The following is an 18,391-nucleotide window of genomic DNA, read 5'->3' as shown; positions in this document are numbered from 1 at the left end:
TCCCCAGCCCTGGTTTTTGTTGATACATGCACCTCTGTTTAGCGCGCCCATTCTCTTCTGTGAAGATTCTCATGCCTCCGCATTTCCGAGCTTCCTCTCTGTCTTCCCAACCTCACCTCTTTACAGCAGAGTGGGCGCAGTGCTCTTCGTCCATCCCTTGGCCTTCATGCCGGCCTCAATAATCCTCCAGATAGCCTCAGAGGCCTCCTTGTCTCTAAATTTGGCAGCCTCGATGGCACCCGCACCATCACGCCAGCGGTCGACTCCAATGTGCATCACACGGTGTCCCCACTCGCGGACACTTTCAGGCGGCTGGTCACCACGCCAGCCAACGTAAACGCCTTGAATGCGGCGAAACAGGTCCTGCGGGTTGCTCCATTTGTAGTTCTTGAATTGCCACGACTGGCCCGTGGTGAAGACTGCAACGACGCGGTTCCAGTATTCTGGCTTGAACTGCTCGGGGCCCTCGACGAGAATGAAGCGCATGGGGCGCGAGGGGTCGATCTCCTTCATGATGCGCGACACATGCAACATACTCGAGGCCGCAGCACCACCATCGGGGTTGACGTAGCGTCCCTGCTCCAGGAACGAGCGAATGTTGGACAGTCGCAAGAGCGAGGAGGCGGACGGCGAGAGAAGAATGATAGGATCGGGACGACGCGTTGGACCTTTCGGGTTGAGTGCGAGGGAAGGGTTGGAGCTGATGTTTGACGATCCCTGGGGCTTCTTTTGGATGAATGGAACGGCGAGCTTGCGGACGTGGGAAAAGTCCTGTGAAATCTGTCAGTCTATGCCGGGGGACATCGCCACACATGCGACTCACTGTAGACTTGACACCTCGCAGAATGGAGTTGCGGTCACCCATCTTGCGCTCTCCGTTGTAGATGACGGCCAGTCTGGGATCCAGCGTTCCGCGTCCAGCTCTGCTCGACGCAGCCGCAGGAGCAGCCTTGGACGCGCTTGCGCCAGCACCTTCTTTGCCCTCCTTGTCGCCAGCCAGCGGCTTGATATGCTCACTTTCTTCACTAGCGCCTTCCAGCCAGGTAAACAGGTCTAGACGTTCGACGAACGCGAGGTTCTGGACAGTTCCAAGGCTTCCCAACTCCTCGTTAAGGCGAGTCGCGCTGGCATTGTATTCGGGGATGGCAACGTCCTTGTTCAGCCAGGCGAAGTAGATGGATCGAAGGTCGACGGGACGGTCGCTCGATATGAAGCGCGTCGGAGTATCCAGAGACACCGATACGGTCGACGGGTGCGAAAAGCGCAGATGTATAGCTTGGGAGAGAGGAACCTCAGCCGCTGAGGCATCAGAGGCTGTCGGAACCGCAGGTCGTTTGGATGCGATCGACTGGCGCAGCAAGAGCAGGGGGTCCTGCTCAACGGCAGCCATCGTGAAGAGTTTCGGCGTTGATAATTGACAGTAGGGTATCCACAGTAGTTGCGGTCGGATTGCGACGCGCGATATTTATAACCAGGTAGAATTGAGGTGAATTGACTGCGACGAGTGCTGGCGAAAGTAAGGATGGCAGCGTCGAATTTTGGGGTTGCGACCAGCCTCACAGCTGTTGCTAGCTAGGAGCACCAGCCACGAAAAGACCCCAGGCACCTGCGCCACCCCATCAGGAAAGCCACAATGAAGTCCGCCTTGCTAAAACTACATGTTGCACTGACAGCTACATAAGGAGGAGTGATAGGTTCTGTAGGTCACGAATCGGAGTTTTTTTTGCTTTACCAATAGCTCAGACCTTTGACAACAAACACCCTCAATCTCTATTATCTCTCTCTGAGGTGATCGATACCTCTGATCCCTGACGCCTGTCATTCACAGTCTGCCCAACTTTAAGTAGCGAACCCTCTCTTCTTCTACCATGATAGACGCACATCCCTTTGCCACCGGATGGATGCTTAGGATTTGTCGGGCACATGGGGCTGCTCGGTAGGTGCTCTGGTATGTCAAACTCGAATGGCTGGGCATTCATCGTTTTCTTGGGCCGCGGCCGATGTTCCGGTTTTGCGTCCCACCATTCCTTGGCCTTTTTGGGCAGCTTATTACGACAGTCTTGCACCTTCTTCCTCTCGAATCCAGAGGCAGGTTCTGGATGCTAGCTGTCGCCGTCTCCTCCCGGTGGTATCACATTCCCGAAGAAACCTCGGGGTCTCCCATCAGCGGTGTCTTCGTGTAGAGGTGGCGTCTTGACCCGCGTTGCTTCCTGCGCCAAAGGTCAGAATCACGCAAGCTGTGAGCGATTATCGAGAGAACTTACTCCGGCTGGATAAGGGGTCATGGTGTAGTCTAATTGGTCTGAAATATGGCTTTAGTTACACAGTACTGAAATCACAGGACGGCTCCACTCACGAAGAAAGGTTTCGGGATCGGGGGTGGTAGCTGGTGTTCTGCCAGCCAAGACCTCTCGAACTGAACTTGTCACGCTGCTGATAGTGTCATTGGAATCTCTGCGATGCCAAGGCGACTTTCCGAACCACCGTTGTCCGGATTTTGAGCTGTTTGGGGCCTCCTTGGTGAACCCCTAGTTCAATGACTTGAGACCTGACGAGCTTCCAACCTTCTTCAAAGCTGCGGAAATTTGATGAGGGTGGGGTGGTGCACTCGGCTCCTCGGGAGCTGTCTTCTACTCCAAGTCAGACACGTAAACACCAAGGATATCAGTGCCTGCGACTCACAGGCTTACTCTTGAATAAGTTGAACTTTGCAGATTCCCCGCGACTTTTGGTACTGGACGTACCTATGGACTTCCAGCTGCGGGGCGTGTCCGATCCATTATTCTTCATGTTCACCTCGATTTCTTCGGTGTGTGTCTGAGAGATATTCATAGTTGAAGAGATGCTGGGCAGATGGTCACAAATGTGGCTTGGAGCGCGGGGGTTTTGCAAAGACAGCACGAGAGCTTCTTCTGACGACGGGCTCAAAGGCCCGTGATTGATAATTGTCGAAGGTGAAGGTTCCGCTTCAGAGTTAGAAGGCTCGCTGGCCCCAGAGTATCGAGATTTGGACAGTTTGTTTGATCGTTTCCAGAAGTTGCCGCTGGTTTTGCGGGATACGTTCCGGACTTCTCGCTCCGCCCAATACCCTTCTGGAAACCACACCTATTCGAATCCTTCTTTGGGTGGTCTTGGGGGATCGAAGTTAGACCCTCGCTGCGGCGTTGCTAAGTAATTGCCTGGTGACTGTTGGGAAGCCGTTGATGTGGGCGTCGATCGATTCATTGAGTGCGGTGTGGCTGGTGAGCCTGGCATCGCCTGTTTCCCGAAATACCCCTCTGCCAAAGCTGGCTTCGGCGTGCTTGAGCCATCCCAGCTGGCTGGTGTGTCCATGGATCCGTCAGGTATTAAGAGTCGAAGTGCTGTTTTAAATGATAGTCGTTGGGTCTCTCTCTGGGTTTCAGGTAGTGTTTGGGACGAAGAACTGTAGAATTGGTTAGCTAGGAATGGTTGCAATTGCTTGTGCGACTACTCACGTTCGCCTGCAGGATGTTAGGGACATTGAAGAAGGCTCGGCGCCTAGAGGAGGGTCGGAACCTGAGCCTCGACGTGCCATCGTTCCGTAAACGCTATCATATTCCCAAGCACCGAACATGATATAGGGTCAAGGGATGGATGCTGGGCTGATAGGAAGAAGACGGACGAGGCGGAAGGATACTGCAGAAGCTACAGATACGTCGGCGCGCGCGGTCTGGAGACGAAAAGAACACATAGGTGGCAGAGATGGTAGAGAATGCCTTCAGGACCGAACAGGAGACTGAAAAGCTCTTCATATCATGCAGGTGACTGTGGATGAAGGCACCTCTTGAGCAGGGCCAGTATGGTTCGCACCTGCTGCGCCCTTGCTGAGCTGTACTGGGAAGCAGCCAACACACTTCCTCCAGTAATTGCCTATAAAGAGCACACGTGAAAGTCATACACTCTTGAAACAACGCAGCTTCTCATAATCCGTTCGATTAGGATTGCGGGTATCAAATCAACCTGCTAACGCCTTATAATGCCCTGGGGCTGGCCAAGCTCCAACTCCCATTCCCATTTTTTAGTTCGTTAATCCACAAGCATCGTGTCGTCGCCGTCAAAAGGAGCGTTCTGCTCAATCGCTACACCCTTTCCTCTGCCGGCAAGCAATTCTCTCCTGATCTCAGGGGCAATAGCGGCGTGGCCGTGCGACAACAACAAATCGAGAAGCGCCTCACGTTGATCCTCGCTCAGGTCGTTCTTGTATCTCTGGGCAAATGCCAGCAAACTCTGATGGAAAACCACAGGAAGTGACCTGACCATATCTCCAGAGAAGGACTGGCCCTCCTTGATGGAGGCAGGATCAACACTCCTGAATCTCATGAAGTGGAAAACGAGCGAATCAATAACCTGGTACGGCAGGGCGTACTTCTTCTCCAGCAGAGTCTTGATGAAGATGTTGGCAGATCCACCACCCTCGGTTCCAGCGGAGGCTTCTTGAGCGGCACTAAGACCATGTCAGTACAGTTTCGAACGGTTCTCGCAGAGAATTTAACACACATTTCAGTGATTCCCTTCAAAGCAGCTGCAGAGTGGAGCACCGGCACCGAAACTCGGGCGAGCACAGCAGAAACAATATGGGCCTCGCGAATGGTGCAGCCGCTAGACAGGAGCGGGAACAAGAAACCCAGAAAGAACGCCCTAGGCTTGTACAAACTCTTCTTCAGAGCGTTGAACAAGTGTACATTTAGCTTCTTGTTCTCGTAAATGTCCTCACGGACCTTGTCGAGAACAACAATCTCCATGAACTTCTGACACACTGCTGGCTTGGAAGCAGAGAATATCCTCGTCGCCTGGTACACAGCGTTCGGCGTCCACTTCTGGGGTTCAGTGACCTCAACGATGTCCTCCCAGTGCGGCAGGGTCGGCAGGATCTTGAACGGCTTCGGCAGGGGGCCACTCTTGTATCGCGACAGAATCTGGCCGATCCTAGGTCCTGTTAGCGACGAGCTCCGGGGCTGGGAAGTCGAAACACTCACTTCGTATACACATCGATGACCTTGGGAGGAAGCTGGTAGTCGACGTCATCCACGGGCACGCCCGCTGCTTTCCTGGCTTCGGCAGCCTCATGCGCCGCAATCTTCTCGAGGATGAGCTCGGTAAGGTTGGTGCCGCCACCAGCCATATCCTCGTCACCGCCCTTGCTTCCCCAACCGGCATCGTTCAGCATGTCCGCAGGATCCTCCTCAGCCTCGGGCAGGAATTTGCGGTAGGTCTCAAGGTCCTCCGGATCAATCTCAATCTCCTCCACGACCTCGTCCTCCTCGCCCCAGGCCTCCTCCTCCTCGTATGTCTGCTCGTCGCCGCCAACATCGACCCCATATCTTGACTCGATGCCGAAGAGATCGACACCCGGTTTCGCAGAGGCTTCGGGCTTCGCAGGGGCATCTTCGTCCGCAAGCTCTCGGCCCAGCCTCAGAATGGTGCGACTGCGGGTCGCATCGACGAAGTGGTCGCCATTTCCCTCGTCGCCATCCTTGCCCTTCTTCTTCTTGGGAACCTTGCTCTTCAAAGGACCTGTGGCCAGGATATCGTCCTGCAGAGGGTTGTGCCTGCGCGATTGGCGGTCGGTCGGGGTCGTCGCCTTGCCCATTTTGATCAGATTTGGACTCGAACAGTCGTGGCGGAGAGCGACGGGGCGGGATTGGCGGTGCCTCTTTTTTTCTTTTTTTCTGTGAGCCTGGAAATTTTTGATTTTCTTATCGATTGCCCCGCGCCTGATTAGCCCAGAACCCTGGACCGGCGTACAGTGGGTCAAGGCGGTCTTTAGACCAATCAATCCCCTGGGCTTTGACTTCATCGGCGAGCCATAACGAGTGCCCCGCCACAACACCCCACCAAAAAGCTTCTGCGAGTGACTCTCCCGGTCTGTCTTACAACGAAGGCGAGACAATTTCCTTGGAACAGCATTTAAAAGTTGGTATTCCTGTGAGAAACCTCCTCCATTTCGCAGAAAGCTACACCACAAAATTCTCTAAAATGCCGACAGAACTAGAGGAGGTATGAGACCAATCCTCGGGCCTGAAGGACTCAGCTTATTCGCAACAGCTCGTGGGCTTCATCGCCCATCCCAACCCGCAAATTAGGAAATTGGCCGTTGAGAATCTTGTCGGTTACTCGCAAGCGCAACCGGCCATTTTCAAGACTGAGGGCTTGACGCCAATCAAGCACCTCAAGTTCCTAGTCAAAGACCACCCTGTAAGCTAGACACTGGCCTTCCTATGTCGGCTGTGTACGGACACTCATTCATTCTCAGAAAATCGCAGAACATGTCCTCACCATTCTCGTCAACTTGACGGCAGAGAAGGATGTCTTGGAAAATGTTGCCAAAGATGACAAGTTCATCGGAGAAGTTGCGGATCTGATAGTGAAGCCCAACGAGCCAAACGCCAACCTGATGGCCATGCTCTTGGCCAACCTAGCAAAGTATGACGGTCTCAAGACCATCGTCACCAGAAAGCAGACGCCACCCGAGGAGCTCAAGTCCAACGATCTCGTACTCAACCAGCTCATTGATCTTTTCGTCAAGGAGAAGCGCTACAATAAGGACGCGGACTACGACTACCTCGCTTACCTCTTCGCCGACCTCACTAAGCATGCCGAAGTCCGCCAGCACTTCGTTACCCGTCAGGACTATGACGAGGTCATCCCCATCACCAAGCTCAAGGTCTTCACAGAGCATGCCTCTGAGATCCGCCGCAAGGGCGTGGCAAGTACCATCAAGAACGTCGCCTTCGAGATCCAGTTCCACCCCACCTTCCTTGATGAGGATGAGGTCGACATCTTGCCTTACATCCTGCTCCCCATTACCGGTAATGAAGAGTACGACGATGAAGACACGATGGGCATGTTGCCCGATCTGCAACTTCTTCCCCCCGACAAGAAGCGCGACTCAGACCCGAGAATCATCCAGACACACATCGAGACCCTGTTGCTTCTCACCACCACGCGTGAAGCTCGCGACCTGATGAGGAGGGTGAAAGTGTACCCCATCATCCGAGAAACGCATCTGCGCGTGGAAGACGAGGGCGTCAAGGACACTTGCGACCGTCTGGTGCAGGTCATCATGAGCGACGAAGCGCCTGAAGAAGGTGAGGGAGAGCAGAAGCAGTTGACGAACGGCTCCAAGGTGGAGGAGATTGAAGAAGACGATAACGAAATTGTGGAGGTCTAGACGGCCAGTATGAGTTTCCTTGCGTCATGACTTATGTAGAGGAATACCCTGGTCTACTGGATGATCTAGAAAAGTTATTGAATGCAACACTCGGAGTTTGCAGGTGATGAATTTTATGATATCTCAAAGTTGCAGTACTCATACACTTTGACATGGCACCTGACGAGTGCGCCAAATTTCAATTCCTAAGCTCGAGACTGCTTCTTGCCCCCTACTCAACAGAGACCGTAACCTTGCTCTTGTCTACACGTTCATTAGCATCAGACTCTCCCTCACGAACCGCAACCCTCGATACTCACAAAAGGCAACATGGTCCTTGATCTCGCTCGCCGCGTCCTTGGGCGTGGGATAGTACCACGCCGCATTCTCGAGCTTGTCACCTGATGAAAACTATCAGCACCCAATCAAGCCAGACAACGTCCGCGCCCATAGGTACTCACCTCCGACTTTGAGCGAGTAGTACTCCGCAGTCCCCTTCCACGGGCAAAACGTCGTGTGCGAGGTCTTCTCCAGGATGTCCGACTTGATCGCCGAGGGCGGGAAGTACACGTTCCCCTCCACCTCCTCCCACTCCGTCGTCTCCGCGACGGTGGTTCCGTTCACGACGGCCTTGGCTTTGCCTGACTTTGTCATATTGTGATGTGGAGCGATACGGTGCTTGTTCGTTGTGGTTACAACCGAAAGGTGCTCACTGAACCTCAAATGTCTAGGGGGGAAAGGGAAAGGGCTGATGCAGTCGAGGTTGGAATTGCACACTCGTGCGGGGGTTGGCGCTCGCGCGTCGGATGAAGGTCCGTCTCCAAATCTTCGTCAAGTCTCTCACGTCATTGGTCTCAATGATTTATAAGCTGACAGACCTTGTGCCAAACCTTCGGCTTTCATTCATAAGTTAACGACCATATGAGTTGGAGTTGTTTGGCATGTGTTCATTGAGAGCGATTGACGAGACACGAATTGAACTGGCTGTATTTCATGTATAACTCTTGCTAGTTGCTTTTCTCTTCTAATGCTTAAGTTCCCTTCCCCCTAACGCCCGCTGGGTATATGCATATGTTCATTATATAAAAACACGAGGCCTGATTAGAGGTTAATGATGTCGACCTCGGAAAAGTCTGGAGGGTTCGCCCCGTACACCACGCGGACCTTGCTGTCAAGCGCTGTGCCCTCGTTACTGATCCAGATATGCTCGCTAAACTCCTTCGTCCTCTTGATCTCGTCGTCGCTGATCCCTATGTCGTCACGGGGGATCCATACCGCTGGCGCTCGCGCCCGAAGAGCGTAGTGCTGAAACGCGTTTCTAACGAGTACATCACGCTCCTCGGGCGTCAAGTCTTCGATTTCGTCGTGGAACCCGCCATAAAGCGCTTCTCCGAGTGCCCGTTGAGCCTCGAGATCTTTGTCGCGTTGGTGACGTCGGTATTCAGCGGCAGTCTTGACGGAAGCTGGGCCCATATTCCACGTCTTAGAGCGGAGATGTTTGCCTCCTTCCTTCGCCCAGTGGCCCACGTTCTTCACACGACGCATAGTCGAGTTCTTGCGTTGCGGGCCACCGTCGTTAAGCTTTTGGAGTTCGATGCCGCGAGGATCCGAACTTGCGCCATCTCCATTCCGCATTGGCGTCTTTTCGTCATCCTCGTCATCGTCGATGAGCCCGAGACGTCGGTTTTGAGCGCGCTGGAACGCCTCGTCTCTGATAACGGCCTCGTCCTCCACTGTGATGGGCAAGAATCGGAAAAGCGGCGAGAATGCAGAGTTGAGCGATATCTGGTATAGCATCGTGAAGCCCAGTACGACCAACATGATGACACCCTGAGCGGTTGCAACGTTGTTACCGTGCTGGTCAACCACTATGAAGAATAAGCCCGCCAAACAAGCCTCCATCACGTACAATCCCGTGAAAGTCTGGTTGATGGCACGAGGATACAAAACACCACCTGTATCGGTCTCGAAGCGCGTGACGTAAAGCATGCTGTAACGCTGAGCGAACCACAGCAAACTAAACGTGAGAACGGCGAACAGCGAGATTAGCGGTGCAACAACGCTGTAAATGAGACCGATGCATGCAAAGTTGGTGTACACAGGGAAGAATTGTCCCCAAGAAATGGTCGAGAGTGTGGTATTTCTCTTCCACTTGGCTCGAGCTGTAGAGTCCAGAATACGAGCCAAGAGATACCATGTGATGAGGGCGCCAATCTGAAGCAGCGTACCGGAGCTCACAGACAACGCCTGCAGCATCATGTAGGAGAAGAAATAATTGGCGGCTTTCGGCAGATTCGTGGCCAACGTGTTGAGAATGAAAGTTACGCTTTGCAACTGCTCAAATTTCTGGAGAAACTCATCTGCTGACGCAACGAAGAAGGATGTGATCGAAACGACAAGGAAGACTTGAATGAAAAGGAAGACGAAGTAGAATCGTTGAACAAACTCGGCTCTTTGAGTACCGGTCTTGACGCCCCGGACCATTGCAAGCTGTTCCAAAATGAGCGGAACAATGACAAGCAGGAGGGCGAGCAGAATCGCGGGCAAGACACCGGCAATAGCACCAGCGAGTTTCTTGATGCTCGGGCTGTCTCTGATCCAGCTAAGCCAAGGAAATTTCTCGATGAGAGAGTCGACGTTCGCAAGCGTAGCAGAGAAGGCGATAGGAATGGCCCAGAAGAAGGCCATCACCGTGACGATGATTGTGACAACGCCTGATCGGAGAGACTCCTCCCACCATTCCATGGCCATGTTGTCCCAAATGACATCTTTAGGCGAGATTTCGTTGATCCTTGGAGACATGTGTTTAGGAACGTGATGCATCAAGCTTTGGCAAGCCATATGAGCCGAGACCTGGTGGTTGAATTGGATGAAAGCAGAATTCATCACAGGATAGCGCTCAGGGTGGGCTTGGTCATCGTCAATCTCGACGTTCAACCGGGCGAGCTCTTGGCGACACCAATAAATGGTATCAACCTTGCGTCCAAACGTGAGCCAAGCGAGCCAGTCAGGGAAGCCCCAGCGCGGCAAGCGATGGGTTGGGCGATCCTTATCCCTCAGCCATTTGCGCCACTCTGCCTCGTCGTCCAGGATCTTCGTGTAGTCGTCGCCAATTTCACTCCACGGAGGGTACTCTATAGGATCCTCGCCGTGGTCGCCCATGAAGGGAATGAAGGACTTGATCACCTGCCAAAACGTCTTGTCCTTTGGCTGGTTGAAAGGGAATTCACCGGAGTTATATCCTTGGGGAATGGGCGATGCGTAGCCACCGGCCGGGGCTTTCCAGAACTGCCAGAATTTCCGGGTTTCCTGATCGTACATATGATCCAAGTTGCTTACTTTCCGCACGGTGTTGCCATTGCCCAACGGCTCGTAGCTGTTCTTGGGTCCTGACGTATCTTGGGTAGCAGCGGATGCATGACGGGAGTGAGTCTTGTGGGTGTCGGCGGTCGGGATCGGCTTCAGCTGCTCTCCGTTGCTGCGGACGCTCTTGGCTGTCCCAGGTCGTTCTCCTTCAGCCAAGATCTGAACCTTGCGGGGGCGGTCGTTGGGCTGTAGCATCGCAAATCCATTGGTCGTCTCAACGGTATCTTCGACGTCCTGACCAAACTCCTTGATTTCTTTTTGCGCCTTGGTAACACCCCCGAGCAGCCCTTTTCCGACTTTGGTGAATCCATCTCCAATGACGCTGAGCCCAAAGCCCTTGGACTGGGGACGATCACCGTCTTCAGAAGAGCTTGACGACGACGAGCTTGATCGCCTGGAACGTCTCGACTTGGAGTCTTCCTCGTCCATGACGGCGCCAATATCATGAGGGACTTCCTCGTGCTCGCCAGAGCTTATTCCGTTATTGCCCTCGGCCATCTTCCGGGCTTCCTCGTCCTCCCGTTGCCTCCTAAGGAGTTCCTCCTGCTTGGTCGGTCCCTTAGACTTTGACTGTTTTCTAGCAGCTTTCTCCTCCTTCTTGCGTCGTTTCAGCTGCTTTTTCTTTGCAGCTTTAATGAGCTCGGTTTCAGCGTCTTCGAGTTTCAGGTGAATTTTCTCACGAAGCTGGATTTTCTCAAGTAGGCGTTTGAGGTTCCGATTCAACCAGATATTGCGGATCTGGCCAGGGAAGACGTCGAAGAGGCCGAGTAAAGCTTCCTCGGTGAGCCATTTGGAAGGTATACCGCTAACAAGAATGGTTGTTGCTGATGCGCGAAGTCGGTGTTCGGCACTGGTAAGATAATCCTGGCGGACCTTGACGTATACTCGTAGCTCAAAGAAGAAAACGGTGCACGCCCAGACAATGACCAGTATCGCAATGACCAAGTGAGCCCAGTAACGATTTGTATGATTTCGTCCAACATTTCCCCAGGCCAGCGTATCCAAGCCCGTCGGTATGCTGTCTTCCGTAGAATTGCTGTCCGATTCGGCTCGAATGTAAAGTTGCAGGCTTCTAACCAGCAGCCGCGAGGTAGACGAAGTACTGTTGGTGCTGTTTGTTGAGTTCGGATCCACGTCATTCAGAAAATCATGACCCCTGCCATCGCTGTAGTTGAGCGGAATCAGAATAGGAATCGCCACACAAGCAATCGGAATGAAGATTGTCAGAAGAGCCCTGAGATATCGCAGGAAGAAGTAGGCGTCAAGACCACACTTCTTGATGACTTCGCGGTCACTGAATTTTAGCAAAGTGCTAATCAGATTCCATGGCGCAGCGGGCGGAGAATCTGTTCTCTCTCGCTCGGGGACTAAGTATGTCTTTGGTTTGCTGAGAGAAGTTAGTGACTGCTTGTCCAAAGGACGACAGAGGAGTACTCACAAAATACGTGCCAACTTATTTCGTAGAAGAAGGAAGGCGAGGACCTGAATTCCAAAGACCGTCAAACCGGTGGCCAAGGCAGCGAGGAAACCGAGAAGGGTCATGCCCTGGGACCTTTGCGCGGCACCGATAGGATTGGCAGTTGCAGAAGTAGATATTGATGGTGTTGTTGACGATGCCGATGAGGTGGTGCTTGTACCATTGCTACTCAACGTCGCCGATATCGTGGCAGAAAGGGCGGTAGACAGCGACGAGGCCACTGAAGACGCCAGAGACGACGCGACAGACGTCGTCTCCGACGCCGTTGTCGGGATAGCCGACATTTTGGATTATCTTCGCAGCCAAGAGTATGTTTCGGTATGCGTATGATAAATGCGGCGGTCGAGTTTTGTGAGGTTCGTGGGTAGGATTTAGGGACGTCGAGTAGGGCGGTGTAAAGGGGTTAAAGGTCGTCGTGGTCGGCGGCGAGTGGAGGGTTCGAGGTGAGGTCGAGATAAAGTACCGGTCACAAGGACATTCGGGAGAACATTGCGTTGTCGTCGAAGATGGCAGTAGTTGAGAGAGGTCTAAGTAGGGGTCGTGTCGGCGAGGCCGTCGGCAAAGGCAACGCTGAGGTTCTTGAAGCCAGAGGGGTGTCCTCTTTTTGTCGCTGCCCCCAGTCTGTCTTTTGCGTCGAACAGAAGAAATAAAGATGGACAAGAACTAGAGGCACAGACGACAGAGAAGAGGGAGGCGCCAAGAAGGTCGCCAAATGGTTTGAGCAGAACAGCTGCGGGTCGTTGATTGGCTGGGTGGGTGCAGGGACAGAACCTGGACGGGGCCGCGACAGGGGTGGCTGCAGCTGCTTCAGTTGCTGCAGAGGCACAGAGGCAATCGACCGTGGTGGTAGGGATAAAAATGCGTCGCTTGTGAGGCCTTGCAGTTGGTGACATCAGCGGCTTCATTGGCCCGTCGCGTCAAACGAAACATACCCCTGCAACTCAGCGGGACAATAGTGGGGTCCCGCCACGGTTCGCCATCTCTCTGGCACTGCTACGGTGACCTCTGGCCCAATCATTTGTCGTCTCCCACGCTGTGTGGCTCTGGCTGGGCAGGGGCTGAGGGGATCTTGGCCACGGACTGGATTTCTCCATCGACCGGGCTGGGCTGCTGCAACCCACAACCCACTGGACAGCTGTCTCTCTGTCGCTCCCGCCGTCTCTGGTGCGCGCGGCCTCTGGCCTCTGTGCCTCTGTAGACTGTAGACTGTGCACTACCGCTCTCACAACCCACCCTCGCGCCGCAGATGCAGAAATAGATCAGCGCGCGCTTCATCCTATCTAACCACAACAATCCAATTGACCGAACCAGCTTGTTTCCTTGATCCAAGACTCTGGCACCCCAGAAAGAGACCCTGGCTTTGTTTGTGCTCGCAGATCGAATGAAACGCTCAGATCTTTGAGACGGATCGGCTGAAGGTCATTGTCGTCGGTTTATTTGTGTGTTGTTCTTGGCTTGACTTACGATCTTCCAAATACCAGTTCACACAGGAACCGGGTACGCTGCGGTTACTCGGTAGCACCAGTTCCATTGGCGGTGGCGTCTGGCGTCTCAATACTGGTCGCAAGCTTCGATGGAACCAGGAGCACCTTGTACGCTTAAGGCGAAGCGTCAACGAACTCTCCCCACCCAGACATGCTTACTAGACAACAATGCCTTGGTCGTGGCTAGGAGGCGAACATGCGTGGCTGTGCGACAAGCCGGTAGTGACTCGCCGACAAACTGGAGCACCAGACGACAGACGAGGTTGCGATCTCTCACCAACCGACCGTTGGATTCCGCGGGAGGCGGGTTGTGCACTGCTTGATTGCCTTGGCGTCTTCGGACAGCGAAGCTTTCGCCGAGATGACACTGCGCCTTAGACCGAGCATGGGAACTCATGGGCTAAGCCACATACCGGCGGGTGGGCAGGCGTTGCGTCACCAACACCTTGAAAACGGCATCTTGTTGGCCCGTAAGAACTCGTTCCTTGGCAGAATATATAGTACCCCGACAACACCAGTCACATGAGGTGTCCTAATGAGGGAGCTGGGAATTGATACTGACCACCCCAAGCCTGATATTTACGACGGTGGCTACTTATCTAGCTTTCCTGCATACCACCCTCCGCCCGTCATCCATCAGCCGTCGACCAGTCCCGGCCCTTCTTCCCTTCAGCCTTCCAGCTGCCCGAGGGTCCTACCCGACATGCGCGGTCAGGCACAAGCGCAGGGGAGTTAGGGGAGCCATCATCACGCTCCACATCGGCGCTGAAGCAAGGCAAATCGAAAGAGTCCCGGGATCGGGGCACCGTGCCGTTTTCTCGCGAATGACGACAACACTTCGGCCCTCCCTCCGTTCTGTCGCCGGACGCGGGCATTTTCCCCAAACCTGGATGGCGCGCTCCCCAACAGACCACGATCCCGCTGTCAACCGCCAACACGAACACAATCGCCGCAGTCAACCACGGCGCTAGTCAACCTGCATAACCAGACGCACAACCCTTAGACGTTATTCATCAGCAACAACGCTGTGCATGCCGGCTTTCGACTCCGGAGGCTGACTCCAACCGGTCCACTGCCAACACCATCGTCGCACATGATGAACTTCTTCAGCTGGTTAAACGTTCAACGCTGACCGCCCGATTTGGGGTTCGGCAATATCCAGAAAGTTCGCATTACCCCCACTACACCTTCGGCGCACCGGCAATTGGTTCATCGGCCAATCCCACCCAACCAGCGTCTGTCGCATTCCCGTCTCTCGATCCCGGGCCCGTTACCAAATTTCAAAAAGGCAGAGAAGACATCGAACATCCCCTCATTGTCGCGAGCTTCCCCGCTTCTCCAGCCGATTATGGACCCCGAGCTTGCTCAGATCCCCCACATTCCCCATGTGAGGCTCCAGGACCGGCAGACTTCATAAACTGCCTCAAGGATAGCTGTTGCGGAAAATCCGGACGTCATTGTCTCGATAATCATATTTACCTGCGCAGTCGCACTGAGCTACTCTTCTTCGTCTATACTTCAGAGAAACACTCGGACACGATTGCAGACACAATGGCAGACCCGAAAGATTTGAAGATCGCCGTCATCGGCTCTGGTATGCATGCTTACTCCCCCCGCACTACCTCATGTCAACCTCGCGACTAACATGCGCTCAACGCAGGCATGGGCGGTTTGGGCGCTGCTCTCGCGCTCGCCAAAAAGGGATTCAGGCATGTTGATGTCTACGAGACAGCATCAACCCTTGGTTTCGTCGGCGCCGGTATCCAAATGCCCCCGAACGTCGTTCGAACCCTCGACCGCCTAGGCTGCTGGCCCGAGATCGAGAAGGAGGCCACAGACGTAAAGGGCTCAAGCATCAGACGTAATGAACCACTTGTCCAAGTAGTAGTCACGCGACTCGGCTAACACAGGCAAACAGAGGGATCAACCAACGTCGAGCTCGCTCACGTCGACATGCCCAACATCCGCGAGCTCTATGGCTACCCGCACTGCAACGGACACCGTTCGTCCCTGGCTGGTCGCATGTACGATGCGTGCAGGAAGGAGACCGCAATCACGTTCCACTTTGCGACCTCACTCGTGTCTGTCGACTCGTTCGACCCGAAGCCAAAGTTCACAGTGCAACCGCGCGACGGCGAAGCGTACTCGGTAGAAGCCGACGTGCTCCTCGCCTGCGACGGCATCAAGAGCATCGTCCGCACCGAACTCCTTGAGTCCATCGGCGAGAAGGGCGAGGAGGAGGATACGGGCCAGGCCGCCTACCGCATCATGCTCACCCGCGAGCAGATGGCCGACGACCCCGAACTCCTCGCCCTCCTCGACTCGGACGACGTCGTGCGCTGGATCGGCGAGAAGCGCCACATCATCGCCTACCCCGTCTCCTCCCACACCATCTACAACCTCTCCACCACCCAGCCCGACTCCAACTTCGCCGCCTCGACCAACGCAACCTACACAACAAAGGGCTCCAAGACGGCCATGCTCAACGTCTTCCACGACTTCTGCCCCTTGGTCCACCGCATGCTCAACCTCGTCCCGGACGGCCAGGTTTGCGAATGGCGTCTGCGCATGCACAAGCCCCTGCCCTCGTGGGTCCATTCCGCCGGGCCCGTCGCCCTCCTCGGCGACGCCTGCCACCCGACGCTCCCCCACCTCAGTCAGGGCGCCGCAATGGCCATCGAGGACGGCTCCGTCGTCGCCGAGGTCCTCGCTCGCGCCCCGGACACCTCGCCCGCGACTCTCCGAAAGTGCCTCAAGGCCTACGAACTCTCCCGCCGGGACTGGTGCTCGCAGCTGGTCAACATGGCCTTCCTCTCCGGCAAGCAGCTGCATCTCGGCGAGGGTAAGGCCAAGGAGGAGCGTGACCGCATGTTCAAGGAGAAGAAGGGCGGCACCGTGCCGGATAAGTGGGCCTCCCCCGAGGTGCAGAAGATGATTTACTCCAACGACTGCGTGGCCAACATCCAGCGTGACTTTGATGAGCTGTACAAGAGCGTAGAGTAGTAGAAAGTTACCCCCCTCCCAATTTCAATGTTGCATAAACACACACAATGCTTGCCTGTACAAGACGCCCCATCATCCGTGCCTAAATTTTTGGGAGGTGTTCTTGTGGCTTTTATCCGTGAGCTCCGAGCCAGCTGCGGTGGCGTGTGCCAGGAATGACTCCGTCACACCTAGATCAAGCCACCCGAATTCCAGCTCGGAAACCAGAGAACGACTCAACCCCGCACCAAGCTCGCCTTCTGTTCAAAACTCTGTTCACGACCTGGAGGGGCAGTTTGAGTAAAGTCACAACGTGATGAAATTATACCGGAAGGTTTCGGCTGACTGTCGTAACGACGTCTTCAAGACGACGCGACTTACGTACAACGGGATCCCAAACCCCTCCTAATTGATACCAATACTAAGAACAAGAAGAAAACCCTGTAACGGAGAACCCAGGAAATCGAGGCCATCTCTCTCTGGAAGCCGCTTCCCACCCGGCTCTCCATAACTGCGGTTTTCGTGTGCGTGTAATATCCCTTTCACCGTTGACGCCGTGCGACGAAATGCATGTCCCAATGCATACCAATGCTGATCACACTTTGCCCTCTTGTCCCTAGCCCCGTGAACCGGTCTGCTGTCTTTTGCCAGAACTCAATGCCATGCCCTTGGCTCAGCTCGCAGCAAGTCTCTCCCTTCCTCTCAAGTTTGATCGCATCTGTTGGGTATCGATAACAAGTCGGTCGGTCGCAATCGCGAATGGCACAGCGCGCGTTTAGAACAAGCAGTCGAGACAGCAACAACAGGCAAGCGCACCCAGCAGACCAGCCATGATGCCGCTACCGCCGCCGCCGCCTCGGTTGTCTTGGTAGTAGCCGCCCTGCGGCGGGTATCCAGGGCCGCCCGGGGGACCGTACTGCGCTTGAGGGCCGTAAGGGCCCGGGGGGTATTGTCCTGGAGGATATTGTCCCGGGGGGTACTGGCCCGGAGGCGGGTAGGGGCCTTGCGGGTAGCCCATCTCGGGGCCGGGAGAGTAGTAGGGCTGCTGGCCGGGCGGGGGAGTGCCGTATCCTCCGGGGCCCTGGGGCGGAGGAGAGCCGTAGCCTTGGTAGGCTTGTTGAGGATGTTGGGGAGGAGGGGGACCGCCGTACGCGGGGGGCTTATCGTGGTCGGCCATGGTGGTAATGTGGTGGGAGCGGTTTGGAGGATCCCAAATGGAGGGATTGAATTAGGTAGGTCGACGGTCGTAGTCGAACGGTCGTTGATGAGACTCAGCGAAGCTGGGGGCTCGCGCGATACGATGCGAAAGAATGAATGCGATAGGGCCTCGGTCGAAGGCTGTCAAGATAGGCAGTCGTGTGGATGAAGGATGGATGGTTGGACAAAGTTGTGTGTGAAGGAAGAGGACAGGTACTGATGAATAATGAGTGGATAGAAAAAAGGCGTGCCACCCGGGAAAACGTGGCGATGTTGGGGGAAGAAGATAGGTGAAGGAGGGTGGCCTGCCTTTGGGTGGGATGGGATGGAACGGGCGGATGGATTGGATGGGAAAGAGCCAAGCCGCGTGCGCGTGCGCGGCAGAACATCTGCGACTTGCGAGCTTCCCCTGCTGCTTGCTGAGGGAGGGAGCCCAGGGCGGGCGAGGTTGCACCGTAGCAGCTGCAAACACTGGGCGTGGAACACCTGCAGCTGGGGAGGGGTGGTGAGGTGGGCAGAAAAGGTGGCCCCAAAGCCTAAATTTCGCTGTGCTCGTGACTCTAGCCTGAAATGGCTTATGCGACCAAGTCTCTGGGCGGCACGCCGCTGGTCTTGGTAGAGCTGTAGTGGCTTGTTGAGGCCGTGTTCCTACTTGTTATTGAACTCATTTTGTCTTCCCTCGAGCCACGATGCGTTTATTCTGTTCCCAGAGTT

At 54.8% G+C, this 18,391-nt stretch overlaps 7 protein-coding genes across 7 annotated transcripts; 2 read left to right on the top strand and 5 right to left on the bottom strand.

Annotated features, from left to right (window-relative positions):
- Positions 1 to 120: 120 nt before the first annotated feature.
- cdc73 (Cell division control protein 73) lies at positions 121 to 1,390 on the bottom strand (the record flags this gene model as incomplete). The annotated part of the gene is made up of 2 exons (XM_037320409.1): positions 121 to 771; positions 824 to 1,390. 2 exons carry the CDS (start codon positions 1,388 to 1,390, stop codon positions 121 to 123), a joined length of 1,218 nt encoding a protein of 405 aa, XP_037182018.1.
- Positions 1,391 to 4,047: 2,657 nt separating this feature from the next.
- CGCA056_v005155 (Uncharacterized protein) lies at positions 4,048 to 5,611 on the bottom strand (the record flags this gene model as incomplete). The annotated part of the gene is made up of 3 exons (XM_037320408.1): positions 4,048 to 4,465; positions 4,519 to 4,947; positions 4,998 to 5,611. The coding sequence occupies 3 exons, from the start codon at positions 5,609 to 5,611 to the stop codon at positions 4,048 to 4,050; spliced, it is 1,461 nt and encodes a 486-aa protein (XP_037182021.1).
- A 386-nt stretch (positions 5,612 to 5,997) lies between these two features.
- Positions 5,998 to 7,192, top strand: CGCA056_v005154 (Protein HGH1-like protein; the record flags this gene model as incomplete). Its single annotated transcript, XM_037320407.1, has 3 exons — positions 5,998 to 6,018; positions 6,067 to 6,216; positions 6,275 to 7,192. 3 exons carry the CDS (start codon positions 5,998 to 6,000, stop codon positions 7,190 to 7,192), a joined length of 1,089 nt encoding a protein of 362 aa, XP_037182020.1.
- Positions 7,193 to 7,403: 211 nt separating this feature from the next.
- On the bottom strand, positions 7,404 to 7,825 carry CGCA056_v005153 (uncharacterized protein; the record flags this gene model as incomplete). The annotated part of the gene is made up of 3 exons (XM_037320406.1): positions 7,404 to 7,435; positions 7,492 to 7,572; positions 7,633 to 7,825. The coding sequence occupies 3 exons, from the start codon at positions 7,823 to 7,825 to the stop codon at positions 7,404 to 7,406; spliced, it is 306 nt and encodes a 101-aa protein (XP_037182023.1).
- Positions 7,826 to 8,272: 447 nt separating this feature from the next.
- Positions 8,273 to 12,298, bottom strand: RSN1-1 (Uncharacterized protein; the record flags this gene model as incomplete). Its single annotated transcript, XM_037320405.1, has 2 exons — positions 8,273 to 11,924; positions 11,976 to 12,298. The coding sequence occupies 2 exons, from the start codon at positions 12,296 to 12,298 to the stop codon at positions 8,273 to 8,275; spliced, it is 3,975 nt and encodes a 1,324-aa protein (XP_037182022.1).
- Positions 12,299 to 15,049: 2,751 nt separating this feature from the next.
- CGCA056_v005151 (FAD-dependent monooxygenase OpS4) lies at positions 15,050 to 16,501 on the top strand (the record flags this gene model as incomplete). The annotated part of the gene is made up of 3 exons (XM_037320404.1): positions 15,050 to 15,092; positions 15,159 to 15,359; positions 15,417 to 16,501. 3 exons carry the CDS (start codon positions 15,050 to 15,052, stop codon positions 16,499 to 16,501), a joined length of 1,329 nt encoding a protein of 442 aa, XP_037182025.1.
- A 754-nt stretch (positions 16,502 to 17,255) lies between these two features.
- CGCA056_v005150 (uncharacterized protein) lies at positions 17,256 to 17,657 on the bottom strand (the record flags this gene model as incomplete). Its single annotated transcript, XM_037320403.1, has 1 exon — positions 17,256 to 17,657. One exon carries the CDS (start codon positions 17,655 to 17,657, stop codon positions 17,256 to 17,258), a length of 402 nt encoding a protein of 133 aa, XP_037182024.1.
- Positions 17,658 to 18,391: the final 734 nt, after the last annotated feature.

Source organism: Colletotrichum aenigma (genome assembly GCF_013390185.1).
Source record: "Colletotrichum aenigma strain Cg56 chromosome Unknown KSG_Cg56_contig03, whole genome shotgun sequence".
Taxonomy (NCBI): Eukaryota; Fungi; Ascomycota; class Sordariomycetes; order Glomerellales; family Glomerellaceae; genus Colletotrichum; species Colletotrichum aenigma.
The sequence above is the reverse complement of the archived record's forward strand: the minus strand, read 5'-3'. Positions and strand labels throughout refer to the sequence as shown.